The sequence below is a fragment of the Ranitomeya imitator genome, chromosome 7 (assembly GCF_032444005.1).
Source record: "Ranitomeya imitator isolate aRanImi1 chromosome 7, aRanImi1.pri, whole genome shotgun sequence".
NCBI classification, from domain to species: domain Eukaryota; kingdom Metazoa; phylum Chordata; class Amphibia; order Anura; family Dendrobatidae; genus Ranitomeya; species Ranitomeya imitator.
This window is the reverse complement of record NC_091288.1, coordinates 222,422,436-222,439,062: the sequence shown is the minus strand read 5'-3', so window position 1 is coordinate 222,439,062 and position 16,627 is coordinate 222,422,436. Positions and strand designations below refer to the sequence as shown.

At 48.4% G+C, this 16,627-nt stretch overlaps 1 protein-coding gene across 1 annotated transcript in view; it reads left to right on the top strand.

The window, feature by feature from the left end:
- The window catches only part of LOC138645673 (reticulocyte-binding protein homolog 2a-like), a 79,395-nt gene that overhangs the window by 49,738 nt on the left and 13,030 nt on the right, over positions 1-16,627 (top strand). Inside the window, exon 3 of the mRNA XM_069735130.1 lies at positions 13,370-13,443. Coding sequence (XP_069591231.1) covers positions 13,370-13,443 — 74 coding nt within the window. The remainder of the gene's footprint in view (positions 1-13,369; positions 13,444-16,627) is intronic.

Here is a 16,627-nt window from a genome sequence, read left to right as displayed (position 1 = left end):
CTGGGGTTGCCAGGGGGTACATGGTGATGTTCCATTTTTGTCAATTTTGTCTTCTACTCCTTCTGAAGTTCTGGAGTTTTTGTCGGATTATCAGGATGTATTTGATGAGCCCAAAGCCAGTGCCCTACCTCCTCATAGGGATTGCGATTGTGCAATTAATTTGATTCCTGGTAGTAAGTTTCCTAAGGGCCCTCTGTTTAATTTATCTGTGCCAGAACACGCCGCTATGCGGAGTTATATAAAGGAATCCTTGGAGAAAGGCCATATTCGCCCATCGTCATCACCGTTGGGAGCAGGGTTCTTTTTTGTGGCCAAGAAGGATGGTTCTTTGAGACCTTGTATTGATTACCGCCTTCTTAATAAAATTACTGTCAAATTTCAGTACCCTTTGCCGTTGCTGTCCGACTTGTTTGCTCGTATTAAACGGGCTAGTTGGTTTACCAAGATAGACCTTCGAGGGGCGTATAATCTTGTGTGTATTAAACGGGGCGATGAATGGAAAACAGCATTTAATACGCCCGAGGGCCATTTTGAGTACCTGGTTATGCCATTCGGGCTTTCCAATGCTCCATCAGTATTTCAGTCCTTTATGCATGACATCTTCCGAGAGTACCTGGATAAATTCCTGATTGTATATTTGGATGATATTTTGGTCTTTTCGGATGATTGGGAGTCTCATGTGAAGCAGGTCAGAATGGTGTTCCAGGTCCTTTGTGCTAATTCCTTGTTTGTGAAGGGGTCAAAGTGTCTCTTTGGAGTTCAGAAGGTTTCATTTTTGGGGTTCATTTTTTCCCCTTCTACTGTCGAGATGGACCCTGTTAAAGTCCAGGCCATTCATGATTGGACTCAGCCGACATCTGTGAAGAGCCTGCAAAAGTTCCTGGGCTTTGCTAATTTTTATCGTCGCTTCATCGCTAATTTTTCTAGTGTTGCTAAACCGTTGACTGATTTGACCAAGAAGGGTGCTGATGTGGTCAATTGGTCTTCTGCGGCCGTGGATGCTTTTCAGGAATTGAAGCGTCGTTTTTCTTCTGCCCCTGTGTTGTGCCAGCCAGATGTTTCGCTCCCGTTTCAGGTTGAGGTTGATGCCTCTGAGATTGGAGCAGGGGCTGTTTTGTCGCAAAAAAGTTCTGATGGCTCGGTGATGAAGCCATGTGCTTTCTTTTCTAGAAAGTTTTCGCCTGCTGAGCGCAATTATGATGTTGGTAATCGAGAATTGTTGGCCATGAAGTGGGCATTCGAGGAGTGGCGTCATTGGATTGAAGGAGCTAAGCATCGCGTGGTGGTCTTGACAGATCACAAAAATTTGACTTATCTCGAGTCTGCCAAACGGTTGAATCCGAGACAGGCTCGATGGTCGTTATTTTTCTCCCGTTTTGATTTTGTGGTTTCTTACCTTCCGGGCTCTAAGAATGTGAAGGCTGATGCCCTGTCAAGGAGTTTTGTGCCTGACTCTCCGGGTGTTTCTGAGCCGGCAGGTATTCTCAAAGAGGGGATAATTTTGTCTACCATCTCCCCTGATTTGCGGCGGGTGCTGCAAAAATTTCAGGCTGATAGACCTGACCGTTGCTCAGCAGAGAAACTGTTTGTCCCTGTAAATGGACTAGTAGAGTTATCTCTGAGCTTCATTGTTCGGTGTTGGCTGGGCATCCTGGAATCTTTGGTACCAGAGATTTGGTGGCTAGATCCTTTTGGTGGCCGTCTTTGTCACGGGATGTGCGTTCTTTTGTGCAGTCCTGTGGAACTTGTGCTCGGGCTAAGCCCTGCTGTTCTCGTGCTAGTGGGTTGCTTTTGCCCTTGCCGGTCCCGAAGAGGCCCTGGACGCATATTTCTATGGATTTTATTTCGGATCTCCCCGTCTCTCAAAAAATGTCAGTCATTTGGGTGGTTTGTGATCGCTTTTCTAAGATGGTCCATTTGGTACCCTTGTCTAAATTGCCTTCCTCCTCTGATTTGGTGCCATTGTTTTTCCAGCATGTGGTTCGTTTACATGGTATCCCGGAGAACATCGTTTGTGACAGAGGTTCCCAGTTTGTTTCGAGGTTTTGGCGATCCTTTTGTGCTAGGATGGGCATTGATTTGTCTTTTTCCTCGGCTTTCCATCCTCAGACAAATGGCCAAACCGAACGAACTAATCAAACTTTGGAAACATATCTGAGATGCTTTGTTTCTGCTGATCAGGATGATTGGGTGTCCTTTTTGCCGTTGGCTGAGTTCGCCCTTAATAATCGGGCCAGCTCGGCTACTTTGGTTTCGCCGTTTTTCTGCAATTCTGGTTCTGGGGATTTGGTTTGGTTGTCGTCTCGTTATGTTCCTATGAAGGTTTCCTCTCCTAAGTTTAAGCCTCGTTTCATTGGTCCGTATAAGATTTCTGAGGTTATCAATCCTGTGTCATTTCGCTTGGCCCTTCCTGCTTCTTTTGCCATCCATAATGTATTCCATAGGTCGTTATTGCGGAGATACGTGGCGCCTGTGGTTCCATCCGTTGATCCTCCTGCCCCGGTGTTGGTTGAGGGGGAGTTGGAGTATGTGGTGGAGAAGATTTTGGATTCTCGTATTTCGAGACGGAAACTCCAGTACCTGGTCAAGTGGAAGGGTTATGGTCAGGAAGATAATTCCTGGGTTTTTGCCTCTGATGTTCATGCTGCCGATCTGGTTCATGCCTTTCATTTGGCTCGTCCTGGCCGGCCTGGGGGCTCTGGTGAGGGTTCGGTGACCCCTCCTCAAGGGGGGGGTACTGTTGTGAATTCTGTGGTCGGGCTCCCTCCTGTGGTCATGAATGGTACTTCGGCTGGTTCTGTCCATGGACTTCCTCTGGGTGTTTCTGAGTTTCTTTCCACAGGTGACGAGGTTAAGTCGTTAGTGGGCTGCTCTATTTAACTCCACTTGGATCTTTGCTCCACGCCACCTGTCAATGTTCCAGTATTGGTCTAGTTCACTCCTGGATCGTTCTTGTGACCTGTCTTCCCATCAGAAGCTAAGTTCCTGTTTGTTTTTCTTTGGTTTGCTATTTTTTCTGTCCAGCTTGCTATTTTTATTGCTTCTTGCTTGCTGGAAGCTCTGGGACGCAGAGGGAGCGCCTCCGCACCGTGAGTCGGTGCGGAGGGTCTTTTTGCGCCCTCTGCGTGGTCTTTTTGTAGGTTTTTGTGCTTGACCGCAAAGCAACCTTTCCTATCCTCAGTCTGTTCAGTAAGTCGGGCCTCGCTTTGCTAAATCTATTTAATCTCTGTGTTTGTATTTTCATCTTTACTCACAGTCATTATTTGTGGGGGCTGCCTTTTCCTTTGGAGAATTTCTCTGAGGCAAGATAGGCTTTATTTTTCTATCTTCAGGGCTAGCTAGTTCCTTAGGCTGTGCCGAGTTGCATAGGGAGCGTTAGGCGCAATCCACGGCTATTTCTAGTGTGTGTGATAGGATTAGGGATTGCGGTCAGCAGAGTTCCCACGTCCCAGAGCTCGTCCTTAATTATCAGTGACTATCTGGTCATTCTGTGTGCTCTTGGCCACCAGGTCCATTGTTGTCCTGACCACCAGGTCATAACAAATAGGGCCACAGACCACCAGATTAGAGTAATAGGGCCACAGACCCCTAGATCAGAGTAATAGCGCCACAGACACCCAGATCAGAGTAATAGGGCCACAGACCCCCAGATCAGAGTAATAGGGCCACAGACACCTAGATCAGAGTAATAGGGCCACAGACCCCCAGATTAGAGTAATAGGGCCACACACCCCCAGATTAGAGTAATAGGGCCACAGACCCCCAGATCAGAGTAATAGGGTCACAGACACCCAGATCAGAGTAATAGGGCCACAGACACCCAGATCAGAGTAATAGGGCCACACACACCCAGATCAGAGTAATAGGGCGACAGACACCCAGATCAGAGTAATAGGGCCACAGACACCCAAATCAGAGTAATAGGGCCACACACACCCAGATCAGAGTAATAGGGCGACAGACACCCAGATCAGAGTAATAGGGCCACAGACACCCAGATCAGAGTAATAGGGCCACAGACACCCAGATCAGAGTAATAGGGCCACAGACACCCAGATCCGAGTAATAGAACCACAGACCCTCAGATCAGAGTAATAGGGCCACAGACACCCAGATCAGAGTAATAGGGCCACAAACACCCAGATCAGAGTAATAGGGCCACAAACACCCAGATCAGAGTAATAGGGCCACAGACACCCAGATCAGAGTAATAGGGCGACCGACACCTAGATCAGAATAATAGGGCCAAAGACACCTAGATCAGAGTAATAGGGCCACAGACACCCAGATCAGAGTAATAGGGTGACCAACACCTAGATCAGAGTAATAGGGCCACAGACACCTAGATCAGAGTAACAGGGCCACAGACACCTAGATCAGAGTAATAGGGCCACAGACACCCAGATCAGAGTAATAGGGCCACAGACACCCAGATCAGAGTAATAGGGCCACAGACACCCAGATCAGAGTAATAGGGCCACAGACACCCAGATCAGAGTAATAGGGTCGCAGACACCCAGATCAGAGTAATAGGGCCACAGACACCTAGATCAGAGTAATAGGGCCACAGACCCCCAGATCAGAGTAATAGGGCGAACTACACCTAGATCAGAGTAATAGGGCCACAGACGCCCAGATCAGAGTAATACGACCACACACACCCAGATCAGAGTAATAGGGCCACAGTGTTATGGACCTGGTGGTTAGGAGCACCAGGAATGACCTGATGGTTAAACTTATAGGACAAGCTCTGGGAAGTTGGAACTATGCTGACCGCAATCCCTAATCCTATCACACACACTAGAAATAGCAGTGGAGCGAACCTAACAGGCCTAGTCGCCTCGGCACAGCCTAAGAGCTAGCTACCCCTAGAGATAGAAAGTAAAGCCTACCTTGCCTCAGAGAAATTCCCCAAAGGAAAAGGTAGCCCCCCACAAATATTGACTGTGAGGTAAGATGAAATAGACAAACATAGGAATGAAAGAGGATTCAGCAAAGGGAGGCCAGACTGACTAAACAGATAGAGGATAGAAAAGGTAACTTTGCGGTCAGCACAAAAACTACAAAAGACCACGCAGAGTGTGCAAAAAAGACCCCCGCACCGACTCACGGTGCGGGAGGTGCCACTCTGACTCCCAGAGCTTCCAGCTAGCCAGACAGAATCATAATAGCAAGCTGGACAAGAAAATATGAACAACAAAATTAACCAGCAGGGACTTAGCTTTTGCTGGAATACACAGGTCACCAGAAAGATCCAAGAATGAACTGAACCAGTACTGGAACATTGACAGGTGGCATGGAGTAACGATCTGGGTGGAGTTAAATAGAGCAGTCAGCCTAAGAATTAACCTGGTCACCTGTGGAAGGAACCTCAGAAGCAGCAGCTCCACTCACAGCCACCAGAGGGAGTCCATGGACAGAACTCGCCGAAGTACCATTCATGACCACAGGAGGGAGTTCCAAAACAGAATTCACAACAGTACCCCCCCCCTTGAGGAGGGGTCACCGAACCCTCACCAGAGCCCCCAGGCCGACCAGGGTGAGCCAAATGAAAGGCATGAACCAGATCAGCAGCATGAACATCAGAGGCAACAACCCAGGAATTATCTTCCTGACCATAACCCTTCCACTTGACCAGGTACTGGAGTTTCCATCTCGAAATACGAGAATCTAAAATCTTCTCCACCACATACTCCAACTCCCCCTCGATCAACACCGGAGCAGGAGGGTCAACGGAGGGAACCATAGGCGCCATGTATCTCCGCAACAACGACCTATGGAACACATTATGGATGGCAAAAGAAGCCGGAAGGGCCAAACGAAATGACACAGGATTAAGAACTTCAGAAATCTTATAAGGACCAATGAAACGAGGCTTAAACTTAGGAGAGGAAACCTTCATAGGAACATAACGAGATGACAACCAAACCAAATCCCCCACACGAAGTCGGGGACCAACACGGCGACGGCGGTTAGCGAAACGTTGAGCCTTCTCCTGGGACAATGTCAAATTGTCCACCACGTGAGTCCAAATTTGCTGCAACCTGTCCACCACAGAATCCACACCAGGACAGTCCGAAGGCTCAACCTGCCCTGAAGAAAAACGAGGATGGAAACCAGAATTACAGAAAAAAGGCGAAACCAAAGTAGCCGAGCTGGCCCGATTATTAAGGGCGAACTCAGCCAAAGGCAAGAAAGACACCCAATCATCCTGATCAGCAGAAACAAAGCATCTCAGATATGTTTCCAAGGTCTGATTGGTTCGTTCGGTTTGGCCATTTGTCTGAGGATGGAAAGCCGAAGAAAAAGACAAATCAATGTCCATCTTAGCACAAAAGGACCGCCAAAACCTCGAAACAAACTGGGAACCTCTGTCCGAGACTGTTCTCCGGAATGCCATGCAAACGAACCACATGCTGGAAAAACAATGGCACCAAATCAGAGGAGGAAGGCAATTTAGACAAGGGTACCAAATGGACCATCTTAGAGAAGCGATCACAAACCACCCAGATTACCGACATCCTTTGAGAGATCGGGAGGTCAGAAATAAAATCCATGGAAATATGCGTCCAGGGCCTTTTCGGGACCGGCAAGGGCAAACGCAACCCACTGACACGAGAACAGCAGGGCTTAGCCCGAGCACAAGTCCCACAGGACTGCACAAAAGAACGCACATCCCGTGACAAGGAAGGCCACAAAAAGGATCTAGCCACCAAATCCCTGGTACCAAGGATTCCGGGATGACCAGCTAACACCGAACAATGAACCTCAGAGATAACTCTACTAGTCCATTTATCAGGGACAAATAGCTTCTCCGCTGGACAACGGTCAGGTCTATCAGCCTGAAATTTCTGCAGCACCCGCCGCAAATCAGGGGAGATGGCAGACAAAATTACCCCCTCCTTGAGAATACCAGCCGTCTCAGGAACATCCGGAGAGCCAGGCACAAAACTCCTTGAAAGGGCATCAGCCTTCACATTCTTAGAGCCCGGAAGGTAAGAAACCACAAAATCGAAACGGGAGAAAAACAGCAACCATCGAGCCTGTCTAGGATTCAACTGTTTGGCAGACTCGAGATAAGTCAAATTCTTGTGATCCGTCAAGACCACCACGCGATGCTTGGCTCCTTCAAGCCAATGTCGCCACTCCTCGAATGCCCACTTCATAGCCAACAGCTCTCTGTTGCCAACATCATAATTACGCTCGGCAGGCGAAAACTTTCTAGAAAAGAAAGCACATGGTTTCATCACCGAGCCATCAGAACCATCAGAACTTCTCTGAGACAAAACAGCCCCTGCACCAATTTCAGAAGCATCAACCTCGACCTGAAACGGGAGCGAAACATCTGGCTGGCACAACACAGGGGCAGAAGAAAAACGACGCTTCAACTCCTGAAAAGCCTCAACGGCCGCAGAAGACCAATTGACCACATCAGCACCTTTCTTGGTCAAATCAGTCAACGGTTTAACAACACTAGAAAAATTAGCGATGAAGCGACGGTAAAAATTAGCAAAGCCCAGGAACTTCTGCAGACTCTTCACAGATGTAGGCTGAGTCCAATCATAAATGGCCTGAACTTTAACAGGGTCCATCTCGATAGTAGAAGGGGAAAAAATGAAACACAAAAACGAAACCTTCTGAACTCCAAAGAGACACTTAGATCCCTTCACAAACAAAGAATTAGCACGCAGGACCTGGAAAACCATTCTGACCTGCTTCACATGAGACTCCCAATCATCCGAAAAGACCAAAATTTCATCCAAATATACAATCATGAATCTATCCAGATACTCTCGGAAGATGTCATGCATAAAGGACTGAAACACAGATGGAGAATTAGAAAGTCCGAATGGCATCACCAGGTACTCAAAATGGCCCTCGGGCGTATTAAATGCAGTTTTCCATTCATCGCCCTGTTTAATACGCACAAGATTATAGGCCCCTCGAAGATCTATCTTGGTGAACCAACTAGCCCCCTTAATCCGAGCAAATAAATCAGACAGCAGCGGCAAAGGGTACTGAAATTTAACCGTGATATTATTAAGAAGGAGGTAATCAATACAAGGTCTCAAAGAACCAACCTTCTTGGCCACAAAAAAGAAGCCTGCTCCCAACGGTGACGACGACGGGCGAATATGACCCTTCTCCAAGGACTCCTTTATATAACTCCGCATAGTGGCGTGTTCTGGCACAGATAAATTGAACAGTCGGCTCTTAGGAAACTTACTACCAGGAATCAAATTAATAGCACAATCACAATCCCTATGAGGAGGTAGGGCACCGGACTTGGGCTCATCAAATACATCCCGGTAATCCGACAAAAACTCAGGAACTTCAGAAGGAGTGGAAGACGAAATTGACAGCAATGGAACATCACCATGTACCCCCTGGCAACCCCAGCTGGACACAGACATAGATTTCCAATCCAATACTGGATTATGGACCTGTAGCCATGGGAACTCCAAAACGACCACATCATGCAGATTATGCAATACCAAAAAGCGAATATCCTCCTGATGAGCAGGAGCCATGCACATGGTCAATTGAGTCCAGTACTGAGGCTTATTCTTGGCCAAAGGCGTAGCATCAATTCCTCTCAATGGAATAGGACACTGCAAGGGCTCCAAGAAAAAACCACAACGCCTGGTAAAGTCCAAGTCCATCAAGTTCAGGGCAGCGCCCGAATCCACAAACGCCATAACAGAATAGGACGACAAAGAGCAAATCAGAGTAATGGACAAAAGAAATTTAGGCTGTACCGTACCAATGGTGGCAGACCTAGCGAACCGCTTAGTGCATTTAGGACAATCAGAGATAGCATGAGTGGAGTCACCACAATAAAAACACAGCCCATTCTGACGTCTGTGTTCTTGCCGTTCAGCTCTGGTCAAAGTCCTATCACACTGCATAGGTTCAGACCTCTGCTCAGAGAATACCGCCAAATGGTGCACAGCTTTGCGCTCACGCAAGCGCCGATCGATCTGAATGGCCAAAGACATAGACTCATTCAGACCAGCGGGAGTGGGAAATCCCACCATGACATCCTTAAGGGCCTCAGAAAGACCCTTTCTGAAAATTGCCGCCAGGGCACACTCATTCCACTGAGTAAGCACAGACCACTTTCTAAACTTCTGACAATATACCTCCGCTTCATCCTGACCCTGACACAAAGCCAGAAAGTTTTTCTCTGCCTGATCCACTAAATTAGGTTCATCATAAAGCAATCCAAGCGCCAGGAAAAACGCATCAACATCACGCAATGCAGGATCTCCTGGCGCAAGGGAAAATGCCCAGTCTTGAGGATCACCACGTAACAAAGAAATAATGATTTTAACTTGTTGAATTGGGTCACCAGAGGAGCGGGGTTTCAAAGCAAGAAACAGTTTACAATTATTTTTGAAATTCAAGAACTTAGATCTATCCCCAGAAAACAAATCAGGAATAGGAATTCTAGGCTCTAACATTGGATTCCTAACCACAAAATCTTGAATGCTTTGTACCCTTGTAGTGAGATGATCCACACAAGAGGACAGACCTTGAATGTCCATATCTACACCTGTGTCCTGAACCACCCAGAGGTAAAGGGGAAAAGAAAGACAAAACACAGTGCAAAGAAAAAAAAATGGTCTCAGAACTTCTCTTATCCCTCTATTGAGATGCATTAATACTTTGGGTCACCTGTACTGTTATGGACCTGGTGGTTAGGAGCACCAGGAATGACCTAATGGTTAAACTCATAGGACAAGCTCTGGGAAGTGGGAACTATGCTGACCGCAATCCCTAATCCTATCACACACACTAGAAATAGCCGTGGAGCGAACCTAACAGGCCTAGTCGCCTCGGCACAGCCTAAGAGCTAGCTACCCCTAGAGATAGAAAGTAAAGCCTACCTTGCCTCAGAGAAATTCCCCAAAGAAAAAGGTAGCCCCCCCACAAATATTGACTGTGAGTTAAGATGAAATAGACAAACTTAAGAATGAAAGAGGATTCAGCAAAGGGAGGCCAGACTGACTAAACAGATAGAGGATAGAAAATTTAACTTTGCGGTCAGCACAAAAACTACAAAAGACCACGCAGAGTGTGCAAAAAAGACCCCCGCACCGACTCACGGTGCGGGAGGTGCCACTCTGCCTCCCAGAGCTTCCAGCTAGCCAGACAGAATCATAATAGCAAGCTGGACAAGAAAACATGAACAACAAAATTAACCAGAAGGGACTTAGCTTTTGCTGGAATACACAGGTCACCAGAAAGATCCAAGAACGAACTGAACCAGTACTGGAACATTGACAGGTGGCATGGAGTAACGATCTGGGTGGAGTTAAATAGAGCAGTCAGCCTAAGAATTAACCAGGTCACCTGTGGAAGGAACCTCAGAAGCAGCAGCTCCACTCACAGCCACCAGAGGGAGTCCATGGACAGAACTCGCCGAAGTACCATTCATGACCACAGGAGGGAGTTCCAAAACAGAATTCACAACACCACAGACACCCAGATCAGAGTAACAGGGCCACAGACACCCAGATCAGAGTAATAGGGCCACATACACCCAGATCAGAGTATTAGGGCCACAGACACCCTGATCAGAGTAATAGGGCCACATACACCCAGATCAGAGTATTAGGGCCACAGACACCCAGATCAGAGTAATAGGGCCACAGACACCCAGATCAGAGTAATAGTAGGGCGACAGACTCCCAGATCAGAGTAATACGACCACACACACCCAGATCAGAGTAATAGGGCCACAGACACTCAGATCAGAGTAATAGGGCGACAGACACCGAAATCAGAGTAATAGGGCCACAGACACCCAGATCAGAGTAATAGGGCCACAGACACCCAGATCAGAGTAATAGGGCCACAGACACCCATATCAAGGTAATAGGGCCACAGACACCGAGATCAGAGTAATAGGGCCACACACACCGAGATCAGAGTAATAGGGCCACAGACACCGAGATCAGAGTAATAGGGCCACAGGCCCTCAGATCAGAGTAATAGGGCGACAGACACCCAGATCAGAGTAATAGGGCCACAGACACCGAGATCAGAGTAATAGGGCCACAGGCCCCCAGATCCGAGTAATAGGGCCACAGACACATAGATCAGAGTAATAGGGCCACAGACACCCAGATCAGAGTAATAGGGCGACAGACACCCAGATCAGAGTAATAGGGCCACAGACACCGAGATCAGAGTAATAGGGCCACAGACACCGAGATCAGAGTAATAGGGCCACAGGCCCCCAGATCCGAGTAATAGGGCCACAGACACCTAGATCAGAGTAATAGGGCCACAGACACCCAGATCAGAGTAATAGGGCGACAGACACCCAGATCAGAGTAATAGGGCCATAGATACCCAGATCAGAGTAATAGGGCCACAGACACCCAGATCAGAGTAATAGGGCCACAGACACCTAGATCAGAGTAATAGGGCCACAGACACCCAGATCATAGTAATAGGGCCACAGACACCCAGATCAGAGTAATAGGGCCACAGACACCCAGATCAGAGTAATAGGGCCACAGACACCCAGATCAGAGTAATAGGGCCACAGACACCCAGATCAGAGTAATAGGGCCACAGACACCCAGATCAGAGTAATAGGGCCACAGACACCTAGATCAGAGTAATAGGGCGACAGACACCCAGATCAGAGTAATAGGGCCACAGACACCCAGATCAGAGTAATAGGGCCACAGACACCCAGATCAGAGTAATAGGGCCACAGACACCCAGATCAAAGAAATAGGGCCACACACACCCAAATCAGAGTAATAGCACCACAGACACCCAGATCAGAGTAATAGGGCCACAGACACCCAGATCAAAGTAATAGGGCCACAGACACCCAGATCAGAGTAATAGGGCCACAGACACCCAGATCAGAGTAATAGGGCCACAGACACCCAGATCAGAGTAATAGGACCACAGACACCCAGATCAGAGTAATAGGGCCACAGACACCCAGATCAGAGTAATAGGGCCACAGACACCCAGATCAGAATAATAGGGCCACAGACACCCAGATCAGAATAATAGGGCCACAGACACCCAGATCAGAATAATAGGGCCACAGACCCCCAGATCAGAGTAATAGGGCCACAGACCCCCAGATCAGAGTAATAGGGCCACAGACTCCCAGATCAGAGTAATAGGGCCACAGACCCCCAGATCAGAATAATAGGGCCACAGACACCCAGATCAGAGTAATAGGGCCACAGACACCCAGATCAGAGTAATAGGGCCACAGACACCCAGATCAGAGTAATAGGGCCACAGACACCCAGATCAGAGTAATAGGGCCACAGACACCTAGATCAGAGTAATAGGGCCACAGACACCCAGATCAGAGTAATAGGGCCACAGACACCCAGATCAGAGTAATAGGGCCACAGACACCCAGATCAGAATAATAGGGCCACAGACCCCCAGATCAGAGTAATAGGGCCACAGACCCCCAGATCAGAGTAATAGGGCCACAGACACCCAGATCAGAGTAATAGGGCCACAGACCCCCAGATCAGAGTAATAGGGCCACAGATACCCAGATCAGAGTAATAGGGCCACAGACACCCAGATCAGAGTAATAGGGCCACAGACTCCCAGATCAGAGTAATAGGGCCACAGACACCCAGATCAGAGTAATAGGGCCACAGACCCCCAGATCAGAGTAATAGGGCCACAGATACCCAGATCAGAGTAATAGGGCCACAGACCCCCAGATCAGAGTAATAGGGCCACAGACACCCAGATCAGAATAATAGGGCCACAGACCCCCAGATCAGAGTAATAGGGCCTCAGATACCCAGATCAGAGTAATAGGGCCACAGACACCCAGATCAGAGTAATAGGGCCACAGACACCTAGATCAGAGTAATAGGGCGACAGACACCCAGATCAGAGTAATAGGGCCACAGACACCCAGATCAGAGTAATAGGGCCACAGACACCCAGATCAAAGAAATAGGGCCACAGACACCCAGATCAGAGTAATGGGGCCAGAGACACCCAGATCAGAATAATAGGGCCACAGACACCCAGATCAGAATAATGGGACCACAGACTTCCAGATCAGAGTAATAGGGCCACAGACCCCCAGATCAGAGTAATAGGGCCACAGACCCCCAGAGCAGAGTAATAAAGTCGCATCTCAACATCGAGAAATACTAATGGTTCTGTAAAATGAGTCTTCACTTCCCGTCCTCTGTATGTGATTGTTCGATTATAAGACGCTGAAGAATTGAGGTCTACTAAGGCTGAGATAGAAATTTGTGATGATAGTTATGCTTCTCTTTCAATCAGGTGAATCATTAATATTATTTTCAGTTTTTTAAAGTAATTTATTATTAAATTCTTGTTCCAGTGCCACAACTAAGCTGAACGATGGTGGTCGTGAAGCAGTGAAGGAGTTTATGACGAATTGTGTGGCGATGACCGGTAGGTGATAAATGATCGCTCGGTGTGGAGAGAACAGCAGAAACATGGAGTTCGATTGCATCGGATATACTGGTTTAAAGAAACAATGGTAGTAGTAGCAGTAGTAGTTTTGAAGGTGTAACTTATCCAGTTAATCGGTCTCCAGGCAGTAGGGATCACGAAGCAAGCGATGGCGATGGGGTTGGTCTGGTGAAATCCTGGAAAGAGCTACGAACTGTGTCCTGGCTGCAGTGGTTAGTCTCTGATGCCTTCCGCGGGATACTTAGTCCATATACTGACTTTGCGGGAAGGGTACGAGCCACAGCACTGTCTGAGCCCAGCGTTGCTCTGCAGATATACACCGGGGGGGGGGGGGGGGAGGGGGGGTGTCAGGGGACAGTTCACGGTCACACACCCGGTCTCTCTTAGGGCTCGGAGCGTCTGGCACCTTACTTTGCGGGGTAAAACTGGCACACGTCATGTCTCTGCTCACAGTCTCTGTGGGTAGTAATGGGAATGATCGGGCGTGGGCCTGCACTGCTACCCTGCTCAAGGGACAGAGCACTCACTTCTCCCTGCTGTACTCTGTCTGTTCCCGCCAAGTCTGACTGCTTCCGCGCACGCTGTGGCTCTAGCAACTTAGCCACGCCCCTACTTTCAGATGCCAAGGTTGGTCTGGTCCCCTAAGCTTTCCCCCGGACAACAGAGGAGACAGCCCTAAGAGTTCCGGACCCGGCACAGAACAGGTACCCACAGCCCGGTCCTTCTTCTTACACTTCCCCTCTCCTTTTGCTCGCCATTCCATGGGCGAGAGTTCTTGTAGAAAACATTGACACTCTTCTATCTCTTGGATAATGCCCTGCCAAAGACATTTCTCAATCTGATACATGCGATACAGTTCTTCCATCACTCGCCCCTGGAAATAGGCGCTTTGATCAGAGTGGATTCCTTTCGGACAGCTGTACACTTGAATGAAGTCTGTGGACTGTGCCGCTGATTCAGCAGTCTGATCCCGGGTCTGAGTCACCACAGCGAATTTGGTGAAGGGGTCGGTCATCACTAGACAGTGTTCGTAACCAAGGTGAGCCGGGCCTATAGTCAAGTAATCTATCATCAACACCTCTAGGGGAGCAGAAGTCACGATGGATTGCGCAGGAGCTCTCTGTTCCGGAGGCTTAGCCAACTCACATCTTCTACACTGCCAACAGGCTTCCTCTACCGCAGCTTTTAGTCGAGGATGATAGGCTAGCTTCTGTAGCCACTGGAATGTCTTCTCCGGGCCACAGTGGGCCCCACTTTCATGAGCCTCCATGGCCACCTTGGGAAGCAGCTTTTCGGGGAGTACCACTTGCCAGGTAACTCCCAGTTCTCGGTTCAACTGAATCTTCCGATACAATATACCGTGTTTTAGTTGAAGCCTTTCCCACTGTTGACGGATCTGCTGAGGATTTGTCCCTGCGTGGCCGCCACTGTCCTGGTGAAATTACGGAACTCAGGGATCTCTTCTGCCTCCAGCTCTTCATCCCGGTTGGGTCCAGGTCACTCATGTGTCACTTTGAATAAAGCGTCTGCTTGGGTGTTCTCAGCTCCTCTCCGATAGGCGATCTTATATTGGTACTTAGCCATTTGGGCCACCCATCGCTGCTCCATAAAAGCTGGCTCTATATGGACTTCGACTCCTTCCAGAGGGGTACAGGCTCGAATGGGCAGAGTGAGCATGGTTTGACCTGCTGGTAAAACAAGGTTGGCTGTGGCCGGGATGATCACCTTACCCAATGTTTTTTCGTCACTCGAGGTATTTTGGGCCTGGGCCAAAAAAAGAAGAATGTCCAACTCCACCGAATCCGTGAAGATAAAATTTCTTTATTCACAAACTTGTAACATAGAGGATACAAACTTCAGCACAAACCATGTGGGTGTGAATCTCAACATGTTTCTGGAGACTAAGCTCCCTTAATCATGACGTCTTGGGCCTGGGCCACCCGGATCAAATGTTGGAACACTTTCCTTTGTGGGGTGCAAGGGCTCCACCGATTCAGAAACGTCTGCTGACTCATTGATCAGGAAGATTCCAAATTCTTTCAGTACGTTCATCCCTAAAGTCACAGCAGCGCCGTTGCCAGGGTCCCCAGCAGTCAACAAGACTCCCTTTCGGCCTACATTTTTGCCGCACACAGTGATTTGCATCCAAACTACCCCTGCGACCGGGATGGGCATCTGATTAGCAGCTGTCAAGTTGATCACTAGACCCCATTCAGTCCGCATCGTTTCGGGGAAATGACATCTGAAGTAGGTCTCAGGCATAGTGATGACTTGAGAGCCAGTGTCCACTAAACAGTGGACGGCCCGACCATCCATTTTGGTCCTGTCACGGTGCAGACCGTGACTGTCAACTATATGTCACGGATCGGGGTGACCTTTGGCCAGCACACGGCTATCACATGTGCAGGGGGCTTATCTTAGCTATCCCTCCACTGCTACAATGTGATGAAAACACACACAAGGCTATTGACCTATCAATTTACAGCAGGGGCTTATTTTAGTTATCCCACTGCTGCTACAATATAACACGAACTGCAGGGATTTATGTATATCCTGCTTTACAGTTCCGCTTGAGAACTTGCAGCTTTCCGGCGCCCCCCTTACCCTCGGGTCAGTCAGGGAACTACACCTAGGATAATTGGTCGCCGGATGGGCCGCTTCCCTGTGGACTGGTTAGCAGGCACGCTGCAGTGAGGGAATTATAAATGCTCAGGCCACAGTCAGACAATAGCTTATGAAACCCCGTTCCGTCGCTGCCAGCTGTACACACCTAGCCAGAACACACTTCGCTGCCACCAGCTCCGATTTCTCACAGAGGGGTTCAGAGCCAACCCAAATTAGTAGCGTAATTAACTTCAGAGGATTTAGGGTACGTTTTAGAGCAAGGGAACTCCATAAAAAGATTAGGCAGTGTTTATAAAAGGCATATAAAGATTTTACAATATGAAACAATTTAACGTATGTACAGCAATTATAAAAAAACAGGGATTAAAACAGAGAGTAACACTCACATGTGCTCAGATCATTTCAGGCTAACCATGCTAGTAGGCGGAGCCAAATGTCCCAGTTCATCAGAAGGACCAGCTATAACAGCTCCTCAGGCAAGACTGAAGGTTGGGTTGAGTGCCGTGCCTTATACTTCTGGGCTTGTAACATCACCAAA